General features: G+C 38.2%; 1 protein-coding gene across 8 annotated transcripts in view; it reads left to right on the top strand.

Moving 5' to 3' along the window:
* PDLIM5 (PDZ and LIM domain 5) overlaps positions 1-26,065 on the top strand; it is a 213,435-nt gene that overhangs the window by 46,874 nt on the left and 140,496 nt on the right. For 7 of the 8 annotated variants that reach the window (XM_055296970.2, XM_055296974.2, XM_055296973.2 and 4 more), the window contains exon 3: positions 23,757-23,908. The exons of the other annotated variant lie outside the window; for it this stretch is intronic. In XM_055296970.2, coding sequence (XP_055152945.1) covers positions 23,757-23,908 — 152 coding nt within the window. The remainder of the gene's footprint in view (positions 1-23,756; positions 23,909-26,065) is intronic. 8 annotated transcript variants of the gene reach the window in all.

The raw sequence follows: 26,065 nt of genomic DNA, 5'->3' as shown, positions 1-26,065 counted from the left end.
TGACCATACTTTTCATATGTTTTAAGAACTGCATGTATTTCCTTTCATTAGACAGACTCTTTTAATATAAAAACCTTGTACATAGTAGAGAATCTAGAAGTGGTATCACTTTGACAGTGGTGACTCTCTGTACCTTGATAACTCAGAGTATAATTTTTTCTGATTAAGTTTCTGCACCTGTTAGCAAAAGCTACCCCTTTCAAAGCATCTGAAACCTTGTAAGAATTTTTGAAAAGCTGTGAACTTTATTAACATTTGTGAATTCCTTCATTAATTTTCAGCCAAAGGGATATTCATATAACAGTTAACATTTTACCAAGTCTTAAACTAGAGGATTGATATTCACAATTTTTGGCCTCAGGAAAGTTTTATGTAAGTTATACAGACATTTTTCATTTTTTCACTGGGGAATTGAAGGCAGACTAGAGAGGGGAAGAAGAACAAAGAAAGCATGAAAAGGGGCAGAAAAGTTGTTTTGGGAATTCAGGTCTTTATTTTCCATAAAAGAAGTGATAGCAACTAAAATAGTATTTTTTAGTTCTTTTATTTACTTCTAATTTTTAAAATAGAAAGTATAAAGAAGACTTTTTAAAAAGTTGCTGATAATCATGTCTGCTCCTTCCTGGTAATATTCCTAGGAAGAATATTTTTCTAAATTTATTTCTTTCAAAGTTTATGGATTTTTTTTTTTTTTTTTAGACAGAATCTGGCTGTCTCCCAAGCTAGAGTGCAGTGACATGATCTTGGCTCACTGCAGCCTCCACCTCCTAGGCTCAAATGGTCCTCCTATCTCAAGTTTCCCAGTACTGAGACTATAGGCATGTGTCACCATGCTCAGTTAATTTTGTATTTTTTCTAGAGACAGGGTTTTGCCATGTTGGCCAGGCTGGTCTCCAAATCCTGGGCTCAAGTGATCTACCCACCTTGACCTCCCAAAGTGCTGGAGTTACAGGTGTGAGCCACTACACATGGGCTTTTTTTTTTTTTTTCTCAGACAAGGTCTTGCCCAGGGTGGAGTACAGTGGCAGGAACACACCTCACTGCAGCCTTGACCTCCCAGGCTCAAGCGATCCTCCCACCTCAGCCTCCTGAGTAGCTGAAACTGCAGGTGTGTGCCACCATGCCTAGCTAATTTTTTAATATTATTTTATTTTTTGTAGACATGGGGTTTCACCATGTTGCCCAGGCTGGGCTCAAACTCCTGAGCTCAAAAAGTCTATCCACTTGGGTCCCCCAAAGTGCTGGTATCACAGGCGTGAGCTACTGTACTCTGCCTAGTTTTATGGCATTGAGGGCATAAAAAATGGTCTTTTGCTCTTCCAGTGTAGTGCTAATCAAAGTGCTGCCTGTGGATTTGTCAGTTTATGACAACATAAGTTCAGAAATTGAGAGAATTTAGAAATTTTTATAGCAATTTGACAGTAATTTTATGTCTGTTAAATCTAATAATAAGAATTTGGGGCCTGTATTTTATAGTTTTTTTTTAGAGTTCATTTTTCTGATAACTTGGTTTTTGTTGTATTTTACTAGAGTATTAGCCTGAAACGGATTAGAGATTTTAAAAGACTGACAATCTTCACAGTTTGAGAAGCTGTGCTCTATATTATTTCATTTTTCAATCATATTTGAGCTCTTCTTATTCCTCCCTCACTCAACCAACCTCCCTCTTCTCAGAGACAGACTTCCATCATCATTCATCAAGGGCATACCAAGGAAGATCTTCCCACCAAAATAAAAATATTGGGAAGAAATAGTGATACCCATCAGGGATGGGAGAAAAACTCAGAAGGCTGACTTCTTTCCTCTCTGGATGAGCCTACTAATCGGGTTATGGAGTAAGGTTCAGTAGGAGAACTGCAGAGATTTATAAAATGAAGAAAGGGGACTTTGGGGACTCTGCCTTTTCTGCTACTTTTCTCTCTTCTTTCCCTTCTTTTTCTTCATTTGTCTCCCCTTTTCCCTTATTCCTGCTCTTCTTCTGCTTCCTTTTCTCTCTTCCTTTTTGGTCTAGGTGGTTAGGATTTGTGACTGAGGAAATTTGTTTGGAAGCTTCTGTGATGTTTGGAAATAGCTGTGTTTCTCCTGGAAGCTAGAAGAGACTTACCGAGAGTTAATCAGGGCAGCCATCTAGAGTTAGGCTTTCAGAGAGAGAAAACTCCTGACTTATCCAGCATACTACATTTAAGTAGGAAGAACAGATAGTGGGATTGAGGAATTCAACTGTTAAAGAATAAAATGTGCAGTGCGTCAAATGTGTTATCTCAGGAGGGAGGATGGCAATGATGTGTATGTAGGGTAAGTGGTAGCCCAGATGGTGGTCATGAGATGGGCTTTGGAGTCACACTGCCTGGGTTCCAGCCCCAGCCCTGTGATCTTTAGCTCTGTGACCTTAGACTAGCAACTTAAGTTCTTCCCATCTTGTTTTCTCAGTTCAAATTGAGGATAAAAGTATCTACTCCATAGGATTTTTATGAGATTAAATAAGTTAAGGCCGGGCGCAGTGGCTCATGCCTGTAATGCCAGGACTTTGGGAAGCTGAGGTGGGTGGATCTTTTGAGGTCAGGAGTTCTAGACCAGCCTGACCAGCATGGTGAAACCCCATCTCTACTAAAAATACAAAAATTAGCCAGGCAGGGTGGTATGCACCTGTAATCCCAGCTACTCGGGAGGCTGAGGCAGGAGAATTGCTTGAACCCAGGAGGCAGAGGTTGCAGTGAGTCGAGATCGTGCCACTGCATTTCAGCCTGGACAATGGAGTGAGACTCCACCTCATTAAAAAAAAAAAAAAGTTAATACATGTAAAACATCTAACTCTCCAGGTAGCATATTGAAATAGATATCTTTGTGATTGTTGCCACTGGTGTAGGTACTAGCCATATATTTTTCAGGGCGAGCTTTGGTAAGGTTTTTTCCTTTCTAGTTTGTTATTTTGAAAATGTTGTTTTTAATTAGTAGACAGAACATTTTTGATAATGATTGTCTTTCTGTTTTCAAGTTTAGAGATATAGGAGATGTTGGATATTACTTAAATTATTTCCTATGTCCCCCTGGAACTGACAGTCACAAAACAGAGGCGTAGAAAGGTAAATTATTAGGGTGGCAAGCAAATTGCTTATAGTCTGCACTCCCCCGTCTCACTCACCACTTAAACTGCTTAAACTGCTGAGCAAACTCAGGACAATAATTCAGTGACTGGTGTACTCCAATTCGAAAATAATCTTTTGGATACTGAATATTAATTCAGTATTTAAATTATTACTGCAAGAGGATTTCTTAATCTGTCTTTAGCCAGTAGAATTTTTGAATAACTTGGGTATTTTTCACTGACTTCTCCTAAATAATACTGTTTTACAGTAGCCTCTCATCGTGTAGTAGGAAGATGGTTTTGATAGCAGAGCTTCACATTGGGACAAGAAGAGCAGTAATATTGTCCAGTTCGTGTGTGAATTTATTTTAGAGAACTGCCAAGTTTCCCCTCCTATGTGCCTGTCACTTGGCCACCAGAAGGATTTCTTTCATTGCCAATCAAACCATTTAGTTTCTGATGATAGTCCTATTTTGAAAAACCCAAACATCTGATTTATTTTCCAGCGTTGATACCTCAGACTTTTTTCTCCATCAAACAAGCAAGAAAGGTCATCTGAACATCTAACTGTTGACCACTCAGAGTTCTACCCCTTTTATATTCTCACCGTGTTCTACTTGTTTCTGTTAGCTCATAAATAGCAGGTTGTGATTTTGGCTAACATCAAGTTACTTAACGTGAGCTTACATTTATTATATGCAGAATGATAGGGAAATTGACCGTGTTTAGCTATCACATCTTTTTATTCCCATTTGGAGTCACTACTATTACATCTTTATGGGACAATTTAAATATCCTGTTTAGAAATAATACAATACCCTGAATAATCAGCATTCTGTCTGGCCTAGGAGACCTCCTACTCCCTTGTTTCTTTCATTTACTAGTGTTATCACAGTCTAATAGGTATTTTAGTTTTTTTTTTTTGAAATTAAGTTTATTATTCATTTTAATAATATAAATCCAGGTTCCTATTAACTAGATTGAAGCTCACATTTCATTTTATAGCATTTTCTACAAAACAAAAAAAAGTTTGTGATCTGATTGAAATCTCTATGATGTGTAATAAGAATCAGAACTTCATGGTTGTGCGACTTTTTTTTTTTGAGACACAGTGTCACTCGTTCGCCAGGCCGGAGTGCAGTGGCACTATCTCGGCTCACTGCAACCTCCGCCTCCCGGGTTCAAGCAATTCTCCTGCCTCAGCCTCCCGAGTAGCTGGGATTACAGGTGTACGCCACCACACCTGGCTAATTTTTGTATTTTTAGTAGAGGTGGGGTTTTGCCATGTTGGCCAGGATGGTCTCCATCTCGTGACCTCGTGATCTGCCCGTCGTGGCCTCCCAAAGTGCTGGGATTACAGGCATGAGCCGCCGTGCCTGGCCCATTATACTATTTTCATGGAGAAGGACTGCCATACGTAATTGAAATTGTGTAATTGTGCTCTTGTGTCTGGTCATTTATGCACCAGTAACTTGTTAAGTACATAATCTGTTTCTCATTTTCAGATTCATATGTCTCCTGTTCAGTACTCAGGGCTTGTGGTTGTCTGCCTTGTGTTTAGACATACCCAGGAATCTCATTACTTTGCAATGAAGACTGTTTTATTTTTGGAATGTTCTGAATGTTTCCAAACTCTGAACTGTGCTGAGTATTGAAATCGTTCTTTCTGGAACTTGCACTCATGGACCACTGTTCTTACCTAGAGGATTATTAGATTCCTGGGTCCTCACTGAGACTTTCTAAACCAGGATTCTTATAATGAGTTTGTATAGTCTGTATTTTATAACAGTGCCCTGAGAGATTTTAAAGAAATGGGCGGTGGGGTGGTGGGGACAAAACCAAAGTGTTTTTCCTATTTTCACACCATTCAGCACAACACTTCTGACGATAGACGTGTGGGGATATTTCCGCACACACCAAGCAGTCATTTCTCCAGTGGACACCAGCTGGGTGTACTGCAAATCAATTCTGACACTACCTACTTGGAGATAGCTTTAGATCTTACAGATGGAGGGTTCAGTCCTACAAGACTGCTCCACATTTCAGATGCCAGTCTTAAGTCACTTTTTTTTTTTTTGGAAACAGTCTTGCTCCATCACCCAGGCTGGAGTGCAGTGGCGTGATCTCAGCTCACTGCAACCCCCGCCTCCTGGGTTCAAGTGATTCTTGTGCCTCAACTACCCAAGTAGCTGGGATTACAGTTGTGCGCCACCACGATGCCCAGCTAATTTTTGAATTTTTAGTAGAGATAGGGTTTTGTCATATTGGCCAGGCTGATCTCGAACTTCTAGCCTCAAGTGATCTGCCCACTTCAGCCTCCCAAAGTGCTGGGATTACAGGCATGAGCCACCACGCATGGCTGGAAGTCACCTATATTTCTGATCAGCTGGCTATAAATTGGTGGGTCCCATGACTCCTTCCTTGGGTTCGATTAATTTTCTAGAGATGCTCACAAAACTCAGGGAAACACTTTACTTACATTTACCCATTTATTATAAAGGATATTACAAAAACAGTACAGACGAACAGCCAGATGGGAGAGATGCACGGGGCAGGGCGTATGAGAAGAGGAACAGCGCTTCTATGCCCTTTCTGGGAGCCACCCTCCAGGTACCTCCATGTGTTCAGCTGTCCAAAAGATCTCCAAATCTAGTCCTTGTGGGTTTTTAAGGGGCTTCATTATGTAGTTATGATTGCTTACATCATTGGCCACTGGTGATCAACTCAAACTTCAGCCCCCTTCCCTTCCTAAAGGTTGGAGGTGGGGCTGAAAGTCCCAACCTTCTCATCATGCCTTGGTTTTTCTGGTGACCAGCCTCCATCCTGAAGCTACCTGGGGCCCTCAGCCACTATCATCTCATTAGCATACAAAAGACACTTTTATCATTAAGGGATTTCAAGGATTTTAGGAGCTGTAAGCTAGGAAAGTGGACCAAATATGTATTTCATAGTATCACAAATTTTGATCAGCCAAGTGTGGGAAGTACTGCTCTGTAAAACACAGTAATTCAGTCTTTTCAATGCCATCATGTTTAAAGTAATTCCTAGTATGATATAATTTATAGATCTTTCTGTGTTCTGATGGCGATTGTTTCTCTGATACTGAATTACACATAATGTTCTTGATGTCTCAGCTAAATGATTGACAAAATACCTTAGACTGGGTAATTTATAAATGACATTATTTTATGGCTCACAGTTCTGGAAACTGGGAACTCTGAGATCAAGTTGCCAGCAGATTCAGTGTCTCATGAAGGCTCACTTTGCTTCAAGATGGTACCCGATAGCTGTGCCTCACATGGAGGAAGGGCAAAGAGGCTAACAAGCTTCCTCAGGCCTCTTTTATAAATATTACTAATTTTATTCATGAGGACGGAGCCCTCATGACCTGATCACCTCCTAAAGGTCCCACGTCTAAATACTGAATTTGAGATTAAGTTTGAATATATGAATTTTGGAGGGAATAAACATTCAGAACATAGCATTCTGTCCCTGTGTGATGGTTAATATTAGGTGTCAACTTGATTGGATTGAAGGATGCTTAAATAGCAGGTAAAGCATTGTTTCTGCATATGTTTGTGAGGGTGTTATCAGAGGAGACTGACATATGAGTCAGTGGACTTGGAAGAGGAAGACCCACCCTCAATGTAGGTGGGCACCATCCAGTCAGCCGCCAGCACCGCTAGAACAAAGCAGGCAGAAGAAGATGGGATTACCTGTCTTGCTGAGGCTTCTGGCTTTCATCTTTCTCCCACGCTGGATGCTTCCTTCTGTTCCTGCTGCCTTTGGACCTCAGACTTCAGGTTCTTCGGCCTTTGGACTCTTGGACTTAACACCAGTGGTTTGCTGGGGCTCTTGGGCTTTTGGCCACAGGCTGAAGACTGCACTGTAGGCTTCTCTGCTTTTGAGGCTTTTGAACTCAGACTGAGCCACTACTGGCTTCTTTCTTCCCCAGCTTGCAGATGGCCTGTCGTGGGACTTCATCTTGTGATCATGTGAGCCAATGCTCCCCAGTAAACTCTCTTTCATGTATATATATCTCCTGTTGGTTCTGTCCCTCTGGAGAACCCTGACTAATACACCCTGGTCTCCCAAAATTCATGTCCTTCTCACATGCAAAATACACTCATTTCATCTTGGTAGCCCCAAAAGTCTTAACTTGTTCCAGCACCAACTTGAAAATATGAAGTGCAGAGTCTCATTTAAATATCTAAATCGGGTATGGGTGAGACTCAAGGTATGATTCACCTTGAGGCAAATTGTTCTCCAGCTGTGAACCTTTGTGATCAAACAGGTTATGTGCTCATATATATAAGACATTCATCAACCATTTGCTGAAAGAATGAAACCTCATGGCAAACTAATCTAACTCAGACTTTTAAGATTACAGTAAAATATTGGTCTCAGCATTCAATAATTATCAACAGTTGGTAGTACTGATAATTTTTGGTGTACACAAGGAAAGCCTTAAATGGATTCTAGACTTACCTGCAACTTCTGGTAGTGAATTCTTGTTCTAACAGAAATGCTTTAGCCTTATCCTTATATTTGAGTGCTTCTGGGCTGTTACTTTGAAGGGCAGAGGTGATTTGATTCATCAAAGCATTAACGTAATGAGTGGGAGAGGATGAATCAGCAGACAGTGTGCTGGAGAAATACTCTGCCAGGCAAACCAAAATCTTGCTCCTCTGCTCCCTCACTCCCTCCTTGGTATGGACTTTGCTCAACTGGGAACAGTGACATTGCTTAATAGATTTTCCCTAACTGCTGTCAGCGCCCTGCCCTCTGCCAATCCCAGCATTACCCAGAGCACAGGAACACATGGTCCACCACTGCAGTAGAACAAGAATCTTCAGTATTGCTTCAGTTTATTTTACTCTTAGTTTTAAAAAAGAAAAAGAAAAAAGAGGCACTGACATAAGAACATTTCCTTTCCATTTCTAGCTGCTGTTTGTGATTGTGCGTTTGATTTCTGTAGGGGAAGTAAAACAGCTAGAGTTAAATCAATGCTTTGTGATGAGAGACCAGAGAGCTAGAAGTGATCTACTAACATTTGGTGCTGTCTTGATAAAAGCCAATTGTGTAGGCTGGCTTATTGGGCAAAAAATAAATAAACTTAGGATTGCGAAAAAAGGTACAGGAAACTTATAAGTGGTATTGGTGGAAGTTCTAACCTAAACAAGAGCTGGAAGGAGAAGGCTCCCTTGGAGGTCAGAAACGGCTCCTTGGGTCAAGTGTTGATGGGCCTTGGTTTTGAAAGGCTACAGCTGTATAAAGGAGTCTGATGCCATACGTCCTGAGGCTGGAATGGGCTGAAGACTTCCTCATCTTCTCTAAGGGATAGGAGAACATACTTAGTAGTAGAAAGTGCACTGATAGGAGGAACCAGGAGTTGGCAAGCATGGATTTCTTGGAAACAATCTGGCATCCAGGAGTAATAGCACATAATATATACAATCTGTTATAAAGAATCAAATCACACTAGTTGATATGGAAGCCGACTGTAAACTTAGATTGTTCAGAAGTTATTTATCGTCCTATACTGTGCTCTTTATCATTACTTTCAATGGCAAAAACTGTGATTACTTTTGCACCAACCTAATATGACTTTTGGCAGCCTTGCTATCCTTGACTCTCAGTTTTCTTGTTACTTTCTCCCTGTGCTGTAGAAACCTTTAATTGCCTGCCATTCCCTGGAAATGGTAGTGTTTTCATATCATCGTGTCTTTCACATGTTTTTGGTTTTTGCTTACAGTACATACTTCTTTCCTTTTTTGTTTCTGCAAATGCCAAACCACGTTTTATTACTCAAAGCAGTTGTCATCATCTCTTGAGAAACCATCTTCATGCCTCCAAAGTATATTAGTTGTTCCAGTCTTTGTGTTATTGATAGCTTGTATACATTTCGTTATTATATCATAATGGCCCAGATTATCTTTTCTCTTTGCTTGTCCCTCTGCCTGGAATGCCTTTTCTCTGGATATCTGCATTGCTCTCTCCTTTACTTTGTTTTGGTCTCTGGTCTCTGTTCAAATGTCACCCCTGCCAGAAGTCTTCCCTGACTACCCAAACTTAAAATAGCATTTCTTGGCATTTTCAGAACCCTTTCTCTGCTCTATTTTTCTTCTGTAGTACATCTTTTACTTCCAGACATTTTATTACATATTTATGTTTATTTGTTGATTTTCTCTTTCCCCCTACTGAATTTAAGTTGCATGAATGCGAGGACCTCATTTTGTTCATTGCCCTATGATGCCATGCCTACAACAGCCTAGCACATAGTAGATACTTAGCAAGTATTTGTTGAATGATAGAATGAATGTTTTATTTCTCCATGTATTAGGGTTCTCTAGAGGGACAGAACTAATGGAATATATATGTAAAGGTGAGTTTATTAAGTATTAACTCACATGATCACAAGGTCCCACAATAGGCTGTCTGCAAGCTGAGGAGCAAGGAGAGCCACTCTGAGTCCCAAAACTGAAGAACTTGGAGTCCGATGTTTGAGGGCAAGAAGAATGCAGCACGGGAGAAAGATGTAGGCTGGGAGGCTAGGCCAGTCTCTCTTTTCACGTTTTTCTGTCTGCTTTATATTCTAGCTGTGTTGGCAGCTGATTAGATGGTGCCCACCCAGATTAAGGCTGGGTCTGCCTTTCCCAGCCCACTGACTCAAATGTTAATCTACTTTGGCAACACCCTCACAGACACACCCAGGATCGATACTTTGTATCCTTCAATCCAATCAAGTTGACACTCAGTATCAGCCATCACACCCCACTAGTCTAATAGTTCATTCTTATAGTCATCAGCATCTGGCACTTATGTAATCACTCAGTAAATGTATAGTAAATGAATAAATGCATAGTTCAGTATTAAATGTCAGGGGGCTCAACTGTTACCAGTGGAAAGAAGATTCTTGTTCTTTAGATGAATTCTTTCTAAAGAAACAACAATTTAAGGTCTGAAAAAGTAGAAAAGGTAGATTTTTTCCACTTCTAGTTTTCTCTGGAGTTTTCAGGTTTCTACTGGTGATGTGGTTTTAGGTTTTTGAGAAATACCCATGTTTGCTGGATAAGACAAGAGGAAATTATTTGGAAGATCTGTATAAATATTTGCACACCATGTTTTTTTCAAATAAATTCTTTGATGACATCCTAGATTTTTTTTTGTCTGTCTTCATGTGTTTGGAATGGTTCCCCAATCTGCATTCTTAGTGATGTCTGTCTGAAACAGTTTACCATGCCCTTTTTTCCCTTCCTGTATATTAGATTATTATACCAAAACACAGACCTTTTAATAATTTCCAGTTTTACTTCTGTATGTTCAACTTTGATAATTGTTCATCTGATAGTCCCAATTTTGTTGCTGTTTTAGTCAGTTTTTCAATGATCTTGTCTTTTTCATCTTAGACCCAGAGCTGATTTTAACCACTTAATGCTAATCTCAAGAATTATCGCAGTTATTTTAATATTTTAAAATAGGGAAATAGGCTGGCCACAGTGGCTTACACCTATAATGCTAGCACTTTGGGAGACTGAGGCAGGCGGATCACTTGAGGTCAGGAATTCGAGACCAGCCTGGCCAACATGGTGAAACCCCATCTCTACTAAAAAAATACAAAAATTAAGTGGGTGTGGTAGTACAAATAAAATAAGGAAATAAAAATAATATATATGTAGCAACTGGAGAAGAATACAAATTTGTTGCCCACATGAAAAATGAGTATTAGTGTTAATAACTGTTTAGACTAATGAAAAATTGTAAAGTCTGTGTAAATATTTATCACCTCTTAGAATTGAAAAGAACCCTAGAAACATTTGATCTAACCATCTTGTATAGCTAAGCGGAATGAGGCCAGGGATATAATTGGCTTGCCCAAAGTCACAAGATTTGTTAGTGGTAATAGTGCTAGAATTGCCCTCAGGTTTCCTTTATACTACTAAGGGTTACAAGGGCATGGGCTGTCAGACACTTTCATACATAGTTTGTGGAATTATAAATGGCCACAAATATTCTGGCTAGCACCCTAGTATCATAGAACAGAAATGTTAGTGTGCATACCTTTTTTTTTAAATTTTTTTTAATTTTTAATTTTTGTGGGTACATAGTAGGTGTATATATTTATCGGGTACCTGAGATGTTTTCATACAGGCATGCAATGCATAATAATCACATCATGGAGAATCAGGTCTCCATTCCCTGAAGCATTTATCCTTTGTGTTGCAAACAATCAACACTCTTATTTTAAAATGTACAATTAAGTTATTACTGACTATCGTCACCGTGTCGTACTATCAAGTAGTAAGTCTCATACATCCCCAACACATACACACACACACACACACACACACCCCTCCACTACATTTCCCAGCCTCTGGTAACCATCCTTCTACTCTCTTTGTCAATGAATTCAATTATTTTGGCTTTTTTGGTCCCGCAGATAAGTGAAAATATGTTTATCTTTCTGTGCCTGGCTTTTTATACTTAACATAATGATCTCCACTTCCATTCATGTGGTTGCAAATGACAGGATCTCATTCCTTTTTATGGCTGAGTAGTACTCCAGTGTGTATATGTATCACATTTTCTTCGTCCATTCATCTGTTGATGAACACTTAGGTTGCCTCCCAATCTTGGCTGTTATGAACACTGCTGCAACAAACATGAAAGTGTAGATATCTCTTCAATATACTGATTTCCTTTCTTTTGAGTATATACCCAGCAGTGGAATTACTGGATCATATAATGGCTTTTTTTTTTGTTTGTTTGTTTGTTTTGAGATGGAGTCTTGTTGTGTCACCCAGGCTGGAGTGCAGTGGTGCAATCTCGGCTCACTGCAACGTCAGCCTCCCGTGTTCAGGCGATTCTCTTGCCTCAGCCTCCTGAGTAGCTGGGACTACTGGCATGCCCCACCACACCCGGCTAATTTTTGTAATTTTAATAGAGACAGGGTTTCATCATGTTGGCCCGGATAGTCTCAATCTCCTGACCTCATGATCCGCCCACCTCAGCCTCCCAAAGTTCTGGGATTACAGGCGTGAGCCACTGTGCCTGGCCAGTAGCTGTATTTTTAATGTTGAGGAGCCTTCAAACTGTTCTCCATAGTGTTGTACTAATTTACATTCCCACTAACAGTGTACAAGGCTTCCCTTTTCTCCAAATCCTTGCCAGCATTTGTTATTGCCTGTATTTTGGATGAAAGCAATCTTAATTGGGATGAGATGATATCTCATAGTTTTGATTTGCATTTCTCTGATGATCAGTGTTGAGCACCTTTTCATATGCCTGCTTGCCATTTGTATGTCTTTTGAGAAATGTCTATTCAAATCTTTTGCCAATTTTTTATTGGATTATTAGATTTTTTTTTTCATAGAGTTGTTTGTCAGATGGGTAGTTTGCAATTTTTTTCTCCTATTCTGCGTTTTGTCTCTTCACTTTGTTGATGGTATCCTTTGTTGTGTAGAAGCTTTTAAAGTTGATGTGTCGCATTTGTCCATTTTTTTGCTTTGGTTGCCTATGCTAGTAGGGTATTGCTGAAGAAATTTTTGCCCAGACCAATGTCCTGGAGAGTTTCTCCAGTGTTTTCTTGTAATAGTTTCATAGTTTGAGGTGTTTGAGTTAAGTCTTTAATCCATTTTGGTTTGATTTTTGTATGTGATGAGAGATAGACATCTAATTTCGTTCTTCTGCATATGGATGTTCAGTTTTCCCAGCACCATTTATTAAAGAGAATGTCTTTTTCCCAGTGTATGGTCTTGGCACTTCTGTTGAAAATGAGTTTATTGCAGGTATGTGGATTTGTTTCTGGGTTCTCTTATTCTGTTCATTGGTTTATATTTCTGTTTTTATCAGTACCATGCTGTTTTGGTTACTATAACCCTGTAGTGTAATTTGAAATAAGGTAATGTGATTCCTCCAGTTTTGTTCTTTGTGCTAAGGACAGCTTTGGCTATTCTGGGTCTTTTATGGTTCCATGTAAATTTTAGGATTGCTTTTTCTGTTTCTGTGAAGAATGTCATTGGTATTTTGATAGAGATTCCATTGAATTTATAGATTGCTTTGGGCAGTATGGACATTTTAACAATATTGATTCTTTCAATCTATGAACATGGAATATCTTTCCATTTGTTCCTGTCCTCTTCCATTTCTTTCATCAGCATTTTATAGGTTTCATTGTAGAGATCTTCTTTGGATAAGTTAATTCTGAGGTACTTAATTTAATTTGCGGCTATTGTAAATGGGATTACTTTTTTGAATTGTTCATTTTTGGCATATAGAAATGCTACTGATTTTTGTATGTTGGTTTTGTGTCCTGCAACTTTACTGAATTTGTTTATTAGTTCTAAATGGTTTGTGTGTGTGTGTGTGTGTGTGTGGATTCTTCAGGTTTTTCCAAATATAAGATCATATCATCTGCAAATAAGGATAATTTGACTTCTTCCACTCCAGTTTGGAACTTTATATCTTTTTTGTTTGTTTGTTTGATTGTTCTAGCTAGGACTTCCAGTACTGTGTTGAGTAAGAGTGATGAAAATGGCCATTCTTGTCATGTTCCAGATTTTAGAGGAAAGGTTTTCAGTTTTTCCCCATTCAGTATGATACTAGCTGTGGGTCTGTCATATATGGCTTTTATTACGTTGTGGTATGTTCCTTCTATTCCCAGTTTTTTGAGGGTTTATATCATGTAGGGATGTTGAATTTTATCAAATGCTTTTTCAGCATCAGTTGAAATGATCATATGGTTTTTGTCCTTCATCTTGTTGATATGATGCATCACACTGATTAATTTACATTTGTTTAACCATCCTTGCATCCCAGGGATAAATCCCACTTGGTCATGATGAATGATCTTTCTAATGTATTGTTGAATTTGGTTTGCCAGTATTTTCTTTTTTTTTTTTTTCAAGGCGGAGTCTCACTTGGTCGCCAAGGCTGGAGTGCAGTGGCGCAATCTCGGCTCACTGCAAGCTCTACCTCCTGGGTTCATGCCATTCTCCTGCCTCTGCCTCCCGAGTAGCTGGGACTACAGGTGCCCACCATCATGCCCTGCTAATTTTTTATATTTTTAGTAGAGGCGGGGTTTCACCGTGTTAGCCAGGGTGGTCTGAATCTCCTGACGTTGTGATCTGCCCACCTTGGCCTCCCAAAGTGCTGGGATTACAGGCGTGAGCCACTGCGCCTGGCCTCGGTTTGCTAGTATTTTCTGGAGGATTTTTGCATCAATGTTCATCAGAGATATTGGCCTGAAGTTTTCTTTTTTTGATGTGTGTTTGTCTGGTTTTGGAATCAGGGTAATACTGGCCTCATATAATGAATTTGAAAATATTCCCTTCTTTTTTACTTTTCAGAACAGTTTAAGTAGGATTGTATTAGTTCTTCAAATGTTTGGTAGACTTCAGCAATGAAGCCATTGGGTCCAAGGCTTTTCTTTACTGGGAGACTTTCTGTTACGGCTTTGGTCTCATTACTTACTATTGGTCTGTTCAGGTTTTGGATTTCTTCCTGGTTCAGTCTTGGTAAGTTATATGTGTCTAGAAATTTGTCCCTTCTTCTAGATTTTCCAATTTATTGGCATACAGTTACTCATAGTAGCCACTAATGATCGTTTGGATTTCTGCAGTATCAGTAGTAATGCCTCCTTTTTAATTTCTGATTTTATTTTTAAATGTGCATACTTTTTAAGAAAGAATTTCTAAAGAAAAAGATGCATATGCCAAAATAGAAGTATAATATTATTCATCACTTTATGTATAAGAACAAAAAATTAGGACGTAACTTAAAAGACTAAATAGTAGCCTATTGATTAAATACCTTTGATTTGCAGTGTGGTAGTTCATCAGATGTTTATTGTGTTTTGTGTTTACGTCTGTGTACAATAGACCTAAATAGAAATATAAGATACAGTTAGTTTGAGGAGCATTGTATTATGGAGAGTTGTGTACACATGTGAAAAGTGAAATAGTATAAAACAGTAGATGAGAGAAAGAGCCTTGCCTCTTCTTTAATATCTTTTCTTAGAATTGAAGGTAATGCCTTATGGGAACAGGCCCTTATTAAATGTTAATGATTAACATTTTGAAGATTATTAAGGTTTTTAAAAAGCGAATCCATGTTTTAATAAGCTATACTTACCTTAGCATGTGAAATCATGATTTTGCACCATTTGGAATAAGCATTCTGTTTTAAAAGTTCTTAAATTTTCTTGAGCTTTTTGTTTTGAAACATCTTTAGCTTTTGGGTTTTGAAAGGCCTGTGATTTTTCCTCCTGTCGTAGAAGTATGCTGGCCTGGTGGTTACCAACCACACTTAGAGAAACTCTGTTCTCACATTTCATTAAATCGTAAGTTCTTAAAATTTTTTTGGTTATAGATGCCTTTGAGGATTTGTGAAAAGTCGTCCCACTCAATGGAAAATACATGCATGCTTGCACAGAATTTGCATACAATTTCAGAAGATTTGTCTCATCATTGAGGGAGGGTTGAAATGTATGATTATCATTGTTAATCTATTCCCAGGTATACTAGATTAGACTAATTTGCTTTTAGTCTTTATAATTATTTGTGACATTTCCTATCATTTCTCTCACTATTCCAGAGTAGACTACATAGAAACACTGATTTCTCTGTAATTAACAAATTTGTTTGATTTTCAGGTGTTTATGGATGTGTTCTTTTTACAGACTATCATACTTTCACATTTCTAGTAGGATATTCACACATTAACACTTTGGATTTAGACATATATAGATTAGCTATAAGTCAAAAGTGTTAATGAGGCATCTCAATTGTAAATCACAGTTGGTGAAGACATGTTTCTATTTGTTAGGCCTTTGGTAGAGTAGAGTAAGATGCTGTTTTACTAAATAAGGGCTCCTCATAGGAAATAAACTTAGACTGCTAGAACAGACCGTGCCGTATCAGCAAAAGCCCTGTGTTTGAACTAGATAGCTCCATGGCTACATAAGGAAAGAGACATAATTGCCCTCTTCTGTTTGGTTTTATAAGGGATGATGACATGTACTTTGAGGTATTCTCCTCATTGCTACCATATAAGGTGTATTCTCTAACTTTTGAGTAAAATTGGCATAACCAAAATAAGGCCCACTGTTAAAGTAAGTACTGCTCATATGAGTCAGGATTACACGTTTGCTCACAGAGAGACATCAGTGATTGCTTGTTTTATTTCCCTACCATTCTAACCTACAAAAAGGCTTATCATTTTATTTCACAGAAAAAGGTAGTAAATCCAAAGCAGTCTGTCTCTCTCTCTCTCTTTTTTAATTGCTATGAGGTCTCACTTGTTACTTGTTACCCAGGCTGGAGTGTGGTAGTGCAATCATGGCTCACTGCAGCCTCGATCTCCTGGGCCCAGGTCATCCTCCTGCCTCAGCCTCCTGAGTAGCTGGGACCACAGGTGCACACACCATGCCCATCTAAATTTTTTAAATTTTGTAGAGATAGGGTCTCACTGTGCTGCCCAGGCTGGTCTCAAACTCCTGGGCTCAAGCGATCCTCCCACTTCAGTCTCCCAAAGTGCTAGTATTACAAGCATGAACCACTGTGCCCACCCCAGCCTTAGATTTTAAGAGGGATGTTCACATTAGACACGTAAACCAGAGATTGACATTTTAAATGTAGTTGAATAGCATTTGTAGACTGGTCAAAGTGCCAACATTATATAACAACAAGTAGTGCAGGACAGAACAATGTTAAATGCTGAAGTGTGATATTATAAAGTAGATTAATAAGCACTAGGATGATAATAAACCAATTAGGATTTGAAAAAAGCTTTAATGCATATATGGGGGGGAAATCAGCACATCACACATTTTCTTTACTTCTCACTTTACTAGTCCCTCAGTTGCTCGTAAAAACTTCACTGGGATTTTATTTATTTGTGTTGTTGAGTGGGTTGAGTAGTACCTATTGTTGGCAGGAAAGCAAGTTCTGTGAAAGTTCTCTGTCATAGGTGTAATGCTCACACATTCTTATGTAGGTGTTTTGCAAGGGGATGGTGGCGCAAAAAGTCACATAGTCACGTTTATGGTATCCTGGGAAATATGTGGGAGAGAGAGAACTAGAAACTGTCAACCATAGTCTCATATGTCCAGATTCAAATTTTTTATTTGACAGCAGGTACTGGAAAATACATTTTGAAACAAAATTCAAGATTGCTCATTAATTAGATTTTAAGAAAAATAACACTTTCTCAGTGCTTTTTCTGCCTCAAGAAAGTCTTGTGGGTCAGATTGATATAATTTTATTAGCATAATTCTTCAAATTTTGGTAATAGCACTGTTAGAAAAACAGCAGCTTCCATTTTCCCATGGTTTGGTTCCCAGGGTTTTTGGACCTGGGAAATTTCTGTTAGTGTTTCTTTCTGTAGCTCTCATGTTTATATGTTCCTTTTTTACATTTACTATGTCTGATGGCATTCCTGCCATACCCATGGTGTTAGGGTCATGTGTTTCCAAGCATTCCATATTTGTTGAAAATATGCAGAAGATTGAAACTTGCCCTTTGGTAGTGGCTCTTTATGTAGGTACACGTCTCCTACTTGTTGCGTATAGTACATTATAGGATAATCACCAAAGTAAATGTCTTTTGAATCAGCATAAATTGTTCTATTTAGTAAACATCTGACTATTAAAATGGTGTTACCTGTCTACATTATAAATCATTTCTATTGCTGATACCTATTTTCTTAGTTTGGCAACTGCTGGCTTATTTCCAAGGAAAAGCAAATAGAGGTTTTTGTTTACATTTTGAGTATTTTCTGCAATTTAGAAGGATAAATTTCATATATAGAGAATTCTAAGACATTGGAGTCACTGGTTAAACATTGTGCCTTTTTATGGAAAAGCTTAGGGCATGTAGGAGCTATATTGAATGATCATATTAAAGAGAAATCTTAGATGGTTAGACTTATTTAAAATGATATCTGCCATAATGGGTTATAATTTTTAAAAATGAAAGCTCTATTGGTTTGTTTGTGATAGAAGTGCTCTCAAGAGGTAATAGCTAAGGGGAAGGGTTAGTGTAGCAGGTATTTCCAACTCCTTATAAATCCTAAATAACATACTTGTTTGTGGATAAGTTTTCCATTTAGTGCACTTTTGAGTTCCTTGTCTAAGTGTTCTGCTTTCTTGAGATATTAATATTTTATTTTCAGTGTAATTTTATAAAGACACAATACTACTTTTTCTCTTATTGTTATGATGATTAGGAACAAATGCTGGAACATTGTATGTGGCTAAGCATTTTGGGTAATTTTAGTTATAAATTTTATTTGAGAACAATAAATTAATGACATGTTTAACGCCACACAAGTGTTACTGTGAGAAAATTTACTTGAAATTATAGTTACTGATTATGTTCATGTATATTATTTTAAATGCAAATCAAAACATAGAATCTTATCTCTTCTATAATTAATCGTTATTTTGATGTTCTTTTTAAATATTATTTTGTGCATGTGTACTTGGATGTATATCACACCTAGAGATAAAGCCTGGATCTCACTTTCCAACACCTGGGACATCTTTGTTTCCTCATGGTCTTGGTTCCCTCCTCTACCTTCTATACCAGTACTCTTCTTTGTTTCCCTGTTCTCTTTTTTTCTTTTATTCCTGTCCTTCTCTGGCCTCCAGCTCAAGACTTCTTCACCAACATCACTTTATTGCTTCTTATCCTTTGGCCTTTTGGTACAGTGGCAACACCTAACTGTCCTGAGAAGTGACAAGAGGCCACCATTCTTTAGGAATCGATTTTGGGAAACTCATAATTGGATAGTAGTAAGCAGGGAAGGAGGATGCAGTGAATTAGGTTCCGAATGTGTGGCATACTCATCTCTGTTGCTGAGTGAGGGGAAAGTTAGGCTTAGAGAAGCAGAAGGAAGTTTAAGGAAGGAAGTGAAAAGCCAGAAGGAGGTCTGACCGGTCAGTTTGAAACGCTGTCTTCTCTGCCCGGTATGACCTTGAAGTAGGCTTCCTGCCTATGTGAATTTGTGACATTGTGTAAGAATGAACAATAATATTGAGCATTTCCGGTGCATTTTGTGGTACGTGCTGTCCTGGTGTTTTATTTAACCTGCCCAGCAGCTCTGTGAGGCAGGTGGAATTATAGTCCTCATTTTCGAAGAGCAGAAGCTGGGACTTAGAGAGGTCAAGTAAATTCAGGTCACACAACTAGCAAATGGCAGAACATGAATATGAACTCATATTTGCCTGACTTCAAAGCCTGTGCTCAGTATTGTGGTCTTATTGTTGTGTGGACATAGACAAGTTATTTAATCACGTTGAAGCTCTGTTTTCCCATCTGTAAAACAGACAACTACCTTACAAAACAGAGGAATGATGAAGCATCCTCCAAAGTCCCTGATTTACTGTTCATGCTTGGTAGATTATAGTACTAATTACTTTTTCTGGGTTGTTTCTTTCTTAGGACAGTAAAACACTATGTGAGAGGAGCTACCTTCCTAAAATGACTGAAAAAAAATTTACCTTTGGGTCTTTCCTAGTAAAGTAAGATGGGCAAGCTCAAGGCTCTGATTCCATTTTCTTTTACATTCTCTACCAAACTCCCGCAGTCTTTCCTATCTGCTTGCTGAAGACTGGACTTCGTTTTCAAGAGAAGACTTCTTGTAATCCATGATTACAGATAAAAGGGTTAAAATGCAGCTGTTCCTAGGGATGAGTTTTAATCTAAGTACAGATAACTGATATTAGATCCTTTGGTACTGAAGTTAATGGGGAGGCTTGGTAAAAATAACACTGTCTTCAGGAGCATACCGTTTTCTGGTTTTCCTTCATTTCAGTATCAGTGAACAGACCTGAACTCAGAGGCAGTTCCAACATGTACAGCCATGTGTGCTTGCAACTGAAGTGAGACCACAAAGTAATGTTTTTGAAGAAGCACTCAGCTACAATTAAAGTCTGTGGAAAATTGGATAGCAGTACTGAAAAATGCATTTAAAGATCAAAAAGGAAGCATTTGTTTGTGATTAGTTTGATTTATACTGAGCTTGACCCAGGTGCCTCCCACAACTGCTTCCTTCCTACACTGTACATTTATGAAATACATACACACTTATGGCTGCGGTGTACAAGATGTACTGATGACAGAAAGTTACTACTGCTTTAAACAAATGCAAGCTATTCAGACTTGAAAAACAGTGAAACAAACAAACCAAAAAAAGAGCTATGCAAATAATGAATGACTTTGTAGTCTTTCCTTGGCTGCTTAGATTCATAATGCTACATCCTACCCAATTAAGAGAAAAGTAACATTTATCTTTCTAATGAGTGAACAGATTGAGGAAGTGGTTCTGGAGATAAATGAAGCTCATAGGAGTATTTAGTTAAGGGCTCCTTTTTACAAGTCCTTAATTTGTTTTTCTGTGTATTGGGCATTTCCCACTATGTATAGCATTAGTTCAAACTGATCATGCCCTTAAGTTTACATCCTATGAGTAGGAAGCCTGGGTAAAGAATAATGAAAATGGTTAGAGATTCCAAAAAGACATCAGTGTCGGAAACTCAAGATGATTAATATTACCACGCTGAAAAACTGTAAACCAAAAGGAGTTTGTATGGCATTTTAAATATATGAAAGATTGTTCAGATGTTGATGGGCATTTGTTTCCATTTGTGCTAATTGGTTGAGAAAGAATTAAGATTCAGTACAGTTAAGTTCTTCCTAATACTTGTTATACAAAGTTGCCAAGGGAAGTTGTGAAAGTTTTAGAAAACCTACGATATTCAAGGCTCTCAGAGAAGAGCAAATTATAAAACATGATCCCTGACCTTATGGAGCTTGTTTTGAAGCTGGAAACAGATTGGTGACAAATTATAGATGGCTTGTATTTTCTTTACATTGTAGGAAGCAGAAGACATTTGCAATTTTTCTACTTTCATTTTATAAATAGGGAGTTGATATGATTAGAACTTTCCAGTGCGAGAGGTAATGGGGCCACCATTCGGGAATGTTAAGATGGAAGAAAAGGAGACAAATATGGAGAATGTGAAGGTAGGAAAGGTCTGTAGAAAACTCTAGTGGAAGGCAAGTAGGCTATAGGCAAGAGCAAGGTGAAAGATGATCAAGACTTGGCCTATCATAGGAGAGGAATGGAAGGATGGACAGATCACATTTACATTGTTATATTTAGTAATTTTCCTAGATGTGGTACTTAAGGAAGAGGCAGAATCCATGTGGCTATAGGATTCCTGTGCTCCATGATCTGAAAATAAGAGTGACAGAATAAAAGCAGTCCTAGAAAGAAAGGTAATGGAGATCGAGACCGCGGTGAAACCCCGTCTCTACTAAAAAATACAAAAAATTAGCCGGGCACGGTGGCGGGCGCCTGTAGTCCCAGCTACTCGGAGGCTGAGGCAGGAGAATGGCGTGAACCCGGGAGGCGGAGCTTGCAGTGAGCCGAGATTGCGCCACTGCACTCCAGCCCGGGCGACAGAGCGAGACTCTGTCTCAAAAAAAAAAAAAAAAAAAAAAGAAATTGATTTTGAACATCTTGAGATGATAGACTCTCAAGAGATCTAGTATGTAAAGGGAGCAGAATAAGAAAAGTATCTGGTTATGACATTGTCTTTGATTCTATTATTTTCTTTCTACATTGTTCATTACCTTTCTATTACTACTGAACTAGGAGTATTTAAGTTGCTTCTGTTGGATACACTTAGAACAAATGCCCATGGATTTCAGTGTTTCTGTTTTCAGACTACTTTATGTGAGGATGGTGAGGTAATTCAACTGCATGCTATTTCTAGTTAATTTTTTGTTTAATGTCTGCCCTTCTTTGCTAAAATAAAATCTAGGATGACTTATGTTTACTTTCTCTCATTACAAAGTTTTCAAATTTTAATTCATTTGCTGACTTTAGCAGGGAATAGATGTCCCTTTGTCTTACAGAAGTCTTCCAGATTTGACTTTTATTTTAGGATTAAACCTGTAACTTTGTATAGGTAGCAGCTCACAGATAAACTTTTAAAACTGGCAGGGACCTTAGAAGGCCTCTGAGATCGTCTGGTGCAGGCCCTACATTTCTCAGATCAGTAATCTGAGGTCAAGGGAATAATAATACAGTAATAGCTAACATTTATTCAACTATATTATCTATGTGTAATCATTATGATAACCTGATAGCATAAGGATAGCATAAGTGGAACGACCTTCCCAAAGTCCCAGAGAAAGTGGTGTATAGCTCACTCGCTTTCAGAACTGTTTTCTTTAAATGTTTTCTAAAATCATTAGGTTTTTTAAAACTGTGATAAAATATACATAACATAAAAGTTAACCATGTTTATCATTTTATTTCTTATTTTTTGGAGGGATGGAGTCTTGCTCTGTTGCCCAAGCTGGAGTGCAGTCGCACGATCTCAGCCCACTGCAACCTCTGCCTCCCAGGTTCAAGCAATTCTCCTGTCTCAGCCTCCCGAGTAGCTGGGATTACAGACATGCACCACCACGCCCAGCTGATTTTTGTATTTTTGGTAGAGATGGGGTTTCACCATGTTGGCCAGGCTGGTCTCAAACTCCTCACTTCAAGTGATCTGCCTGCCTCGGCCTCCCAAAGTAGTTTATCATTTTAAAATGTATAATTCCGTTGCATTCACTGAATATAGTCACGGTGTTGTGCAACCTTCTGACTTACCTATTTCTAGGACTTTTTCATCATCACAAACAGAAACTCTGTATAAGATTTTAGTTTCAAGTACTAGAGGACTACTGGTTATTTACTTGCTTTTTCGGGCCTAGTCTCTCCCATCTTCCAGCAACTCAGTATTCAGTGTGATCTACTTATACTTATTGAATGCTGAGCTGTCATTTGAATTTGAATAGTTGCTTTAATTTGTACTTGTTTCATATTTCTAGGTATCTATGAAAAGTTCACTGTCACTTAGCATAATATATCTGCTGCTTTTGGGGCAATGAAATATATACACACGAAATTTGAAGGAGATCAGACTAAATAATGTAAACAGAAGATTTTATTGAGCAGGGGAAGAAAGACTAAGGATTAAGGACTGTGACATGCACAAAAAAGTTGGGTTGTCTCAGATACAAAGAGTTTCCTTTCTGCAAATGCCTAGAGCAGGAAGCACACCCAGTATAAAAGATATTTGGGCTTGGAATCTGAAAGAATTCAGTCCCCAAACCCTGGATATAAACTGGACTCAACAGGAAAGATTGTTTAGCAGATCTTCCCTTTCTATTCCTCTTTGTGCTCAAACAAAAATACAGCTGTTAAAAGAGTTTTAAAAAATTATTTCTAAAAGAGTATAAAAACCCCATTCAGATTGCATTCTTTTTATTCTGCTAAAATGTGAAGTTTCCTTGGCTGCTTCTCTTCCTGATTCATAAAAATCACACAACTACTGTTGCACAATAAAGAAATGGAGAAATGATCAGGGAATCTTTCTCAGAAAAGTCAGTTTGTTTTTTTTTATAGAGCAAATAAGAATTTAAGAAAATAAACATTTAAATCATTTGAATTTTATCTTTACATGCTAAAATTCTGTATATGTTAAACAAGATAGTTTTGTGTTACTTCAATAGTAAATTAATATACTTTTGGTATAAGCAAAAGTATAATTTTTATCAGCATTTATTATTCTTTCTCAAAGAGTGACACTCCTAATGAAATATATTTATTACAGCTAAAAGATGGCGGCAAGGCAGCCCAGGCAAATGTAAGAATAGGCGATGTGGTTCTCAGCATTGATGGAATAAGTGCACAAGGAATGACTCATCTTGAAGCCCAGAATAAGATTAAGGGTTGTACAGGCTCTTTGAATATGACTCTGCAAAGGTAAGTTGCTTTTTGTTTGTCCCTGAAAGAGAAAACAACATTGAGGAATGTGTTTTTGTGTGTCTGACTCACGGTGTTAACTAAGACTCAGTTTCTGCTACCATCGTTTCAGGAAAATAAAAAATATAATGGCTCTTAAATTGGATAATTGAGCAGCATGAGAATTGCTGAAAGCTATGAGTTATTTCCCTATCAAAAGGCATGCATTCCCATACTAATAAAAATTGTGTGGGCCTGTAATCCTAGCACTTTGGGAGGCCAAGGCGGGAGGATTGGTTGAGCTAAGGAGTTTGAGACCAGCCTGGCCAATATAATGAGTCCTCATCTCTACAAAACATAAAAAAATTAGCCAGGCGTGGTGGCATGTGCCTGTAGTCCCAGCTATCCAGGAGGCTGAGGCAGGAGGATTGCTTGAGCCCAGGAGGTCGAGGTTGCATTAAACTGATCGCACCACTGCACTCCAGCCTGGGTGACAGAACGAGACCCTGTCTCAAAAAAAAAAAAAAAAAAATGTGTATACAGCTTCAGAGAATTCAAGAATTCTTGAAATTTCTCAATGGAGTGCAGGCTAAGAATTCTTTCTGTTAGGTAAAATTCTGAGCAGTATATTAAAGGGTATTCTTTTAGGATATTATGTGGCTTCATTTGTCCTTTTCTCTTTTTTTTTCTGAGTAGAAAAATAAATTTTAATAGAGTCATTTGAAGGCTGGACTTTTTGAACTTACTGCTTTGTAAAGTGACTCTGGCCTGAAATTATAAAATAATTAATCATCACATTGTTTATAATATATCAGGTATTTTGAGCATCCCATCATTTGAAACCTGCACCAAAATCATCTGGAGTGCTTGTTAAAAATACTGATGTCTGTACTGAATCTGAATTTCTGGAAGGAAAGACCAGGAATTATAGTTGTTGAAGTTCTCTGTGGTTATTATGACTTATAAAGTTTGATCACTGTAGTATCCTGGGCTGAAGGCAAGGGAGGAGAAAGAGGGAATGGAGAGTGATAGAAGGGTAGCTGTGAACCTTCAGCTTTATAATGAAGGTAGCTTGATCATATACGAGGTAGTTATGGAGAGTTTTAAGCAAATCTTGTTTTTGATGATTACAAAAAGTGTTCTGAATTCTATCAAATTTGGAAAACACCACTTTTTCTCCCTCCCCAATCTCTTCCATAATTATATTGCATATAATTATCTTAGTCTTCCATAAATTATCATGCATATTATGAATCTTTAAGAGGGAAATAGGCTGGGCGCTGTGGCTCACGCCTGTAATGCCAGTACTTTGGGAGGGGAGGCAGGTGGATCACCTGAGGTCAGGAGTTTGAGACCAGCCTGGCCAACATGGTGAAACCCAGTCTCTACTATAAATACAAAAATTAGATGGGTGTGGTGGTGCATGCCTGTAATCCCAGCTACTTGGGGGCTGAGGCAGGAGAATCACTTGAACTCTAGAGGTGGAGGTTGCAGTGAGCCAAGATCTTGCCACTGCACTCCAGCCTGGGCAACGGAGCGACACTCTGTCGCCCCACCCCCCAAAAAAAATTAAAAAAAAAAAAGCGGGGGGGAATAAAACCTGGTACCTTCCCAACATATTTGGCTATGGAACCTTTTTCTTGGAGCCTCTCCTAGGAGTCGTGTTTTGTGAAGAACACTTAGGCAGTGCTTCTCTGCTTTTTGCTACTGCTGGTCCTAGGTGATTGCTAGTGAAAGGATTTCTACATGATAAATTATATTCACCTGTCTGAGTATCAATTTGGTATAAAAAGTGAATAGGAAATTGTTTTTACAAACTTTGACTTAGACATACGATCTATTTTGAGGTATTATGACTTTCTAAGCAGTTTCCTCTTTAGGGTCTTTTTAAAAAACTTAGAGAAATTCTTTTCAGTGGGACTGCTGAATCAATGTTTATATGTATTTTAAATTTTGATAGGCTATTAGCTATACATTTTAATGCATAGGAAAGTAGTCAATAAGAAAAGTAATTGGTTATAAAAAATGTGTTTCATTAGTATTCTTCTGTTCTCCATATTGAGACATGTAACATGAAAGTTGTTACTAATCAAATGAAAGTAAAGTCATTTTTAATTTACCAAGTATGAATTTTGAAGGGAAATCAAGAGGTCAAGAAGCTTAACTTGTTTGAGATAT

The sequence above is a fragment of the Symphalangus syndactylus genome, chromosome 10 (assembly GCF_028878055.3).
Source record: "Symphalangus syndactylus isolate Jambi chromosome 10, NHGRI_mSymSyn1-v2.1_pri, whole genome shotgun sequence".
NCBI lineage: Eukaryota > Metazoa > Chordata > Mammalia > Primates > Hylobatidae > Symphalangus > Symphalangus syndactylus.
The sequence above is the reverse complement of the archived record's forward strand: the minus strand, read 5'-3'. Positions and strand labels throughout refer to the sequence as shown.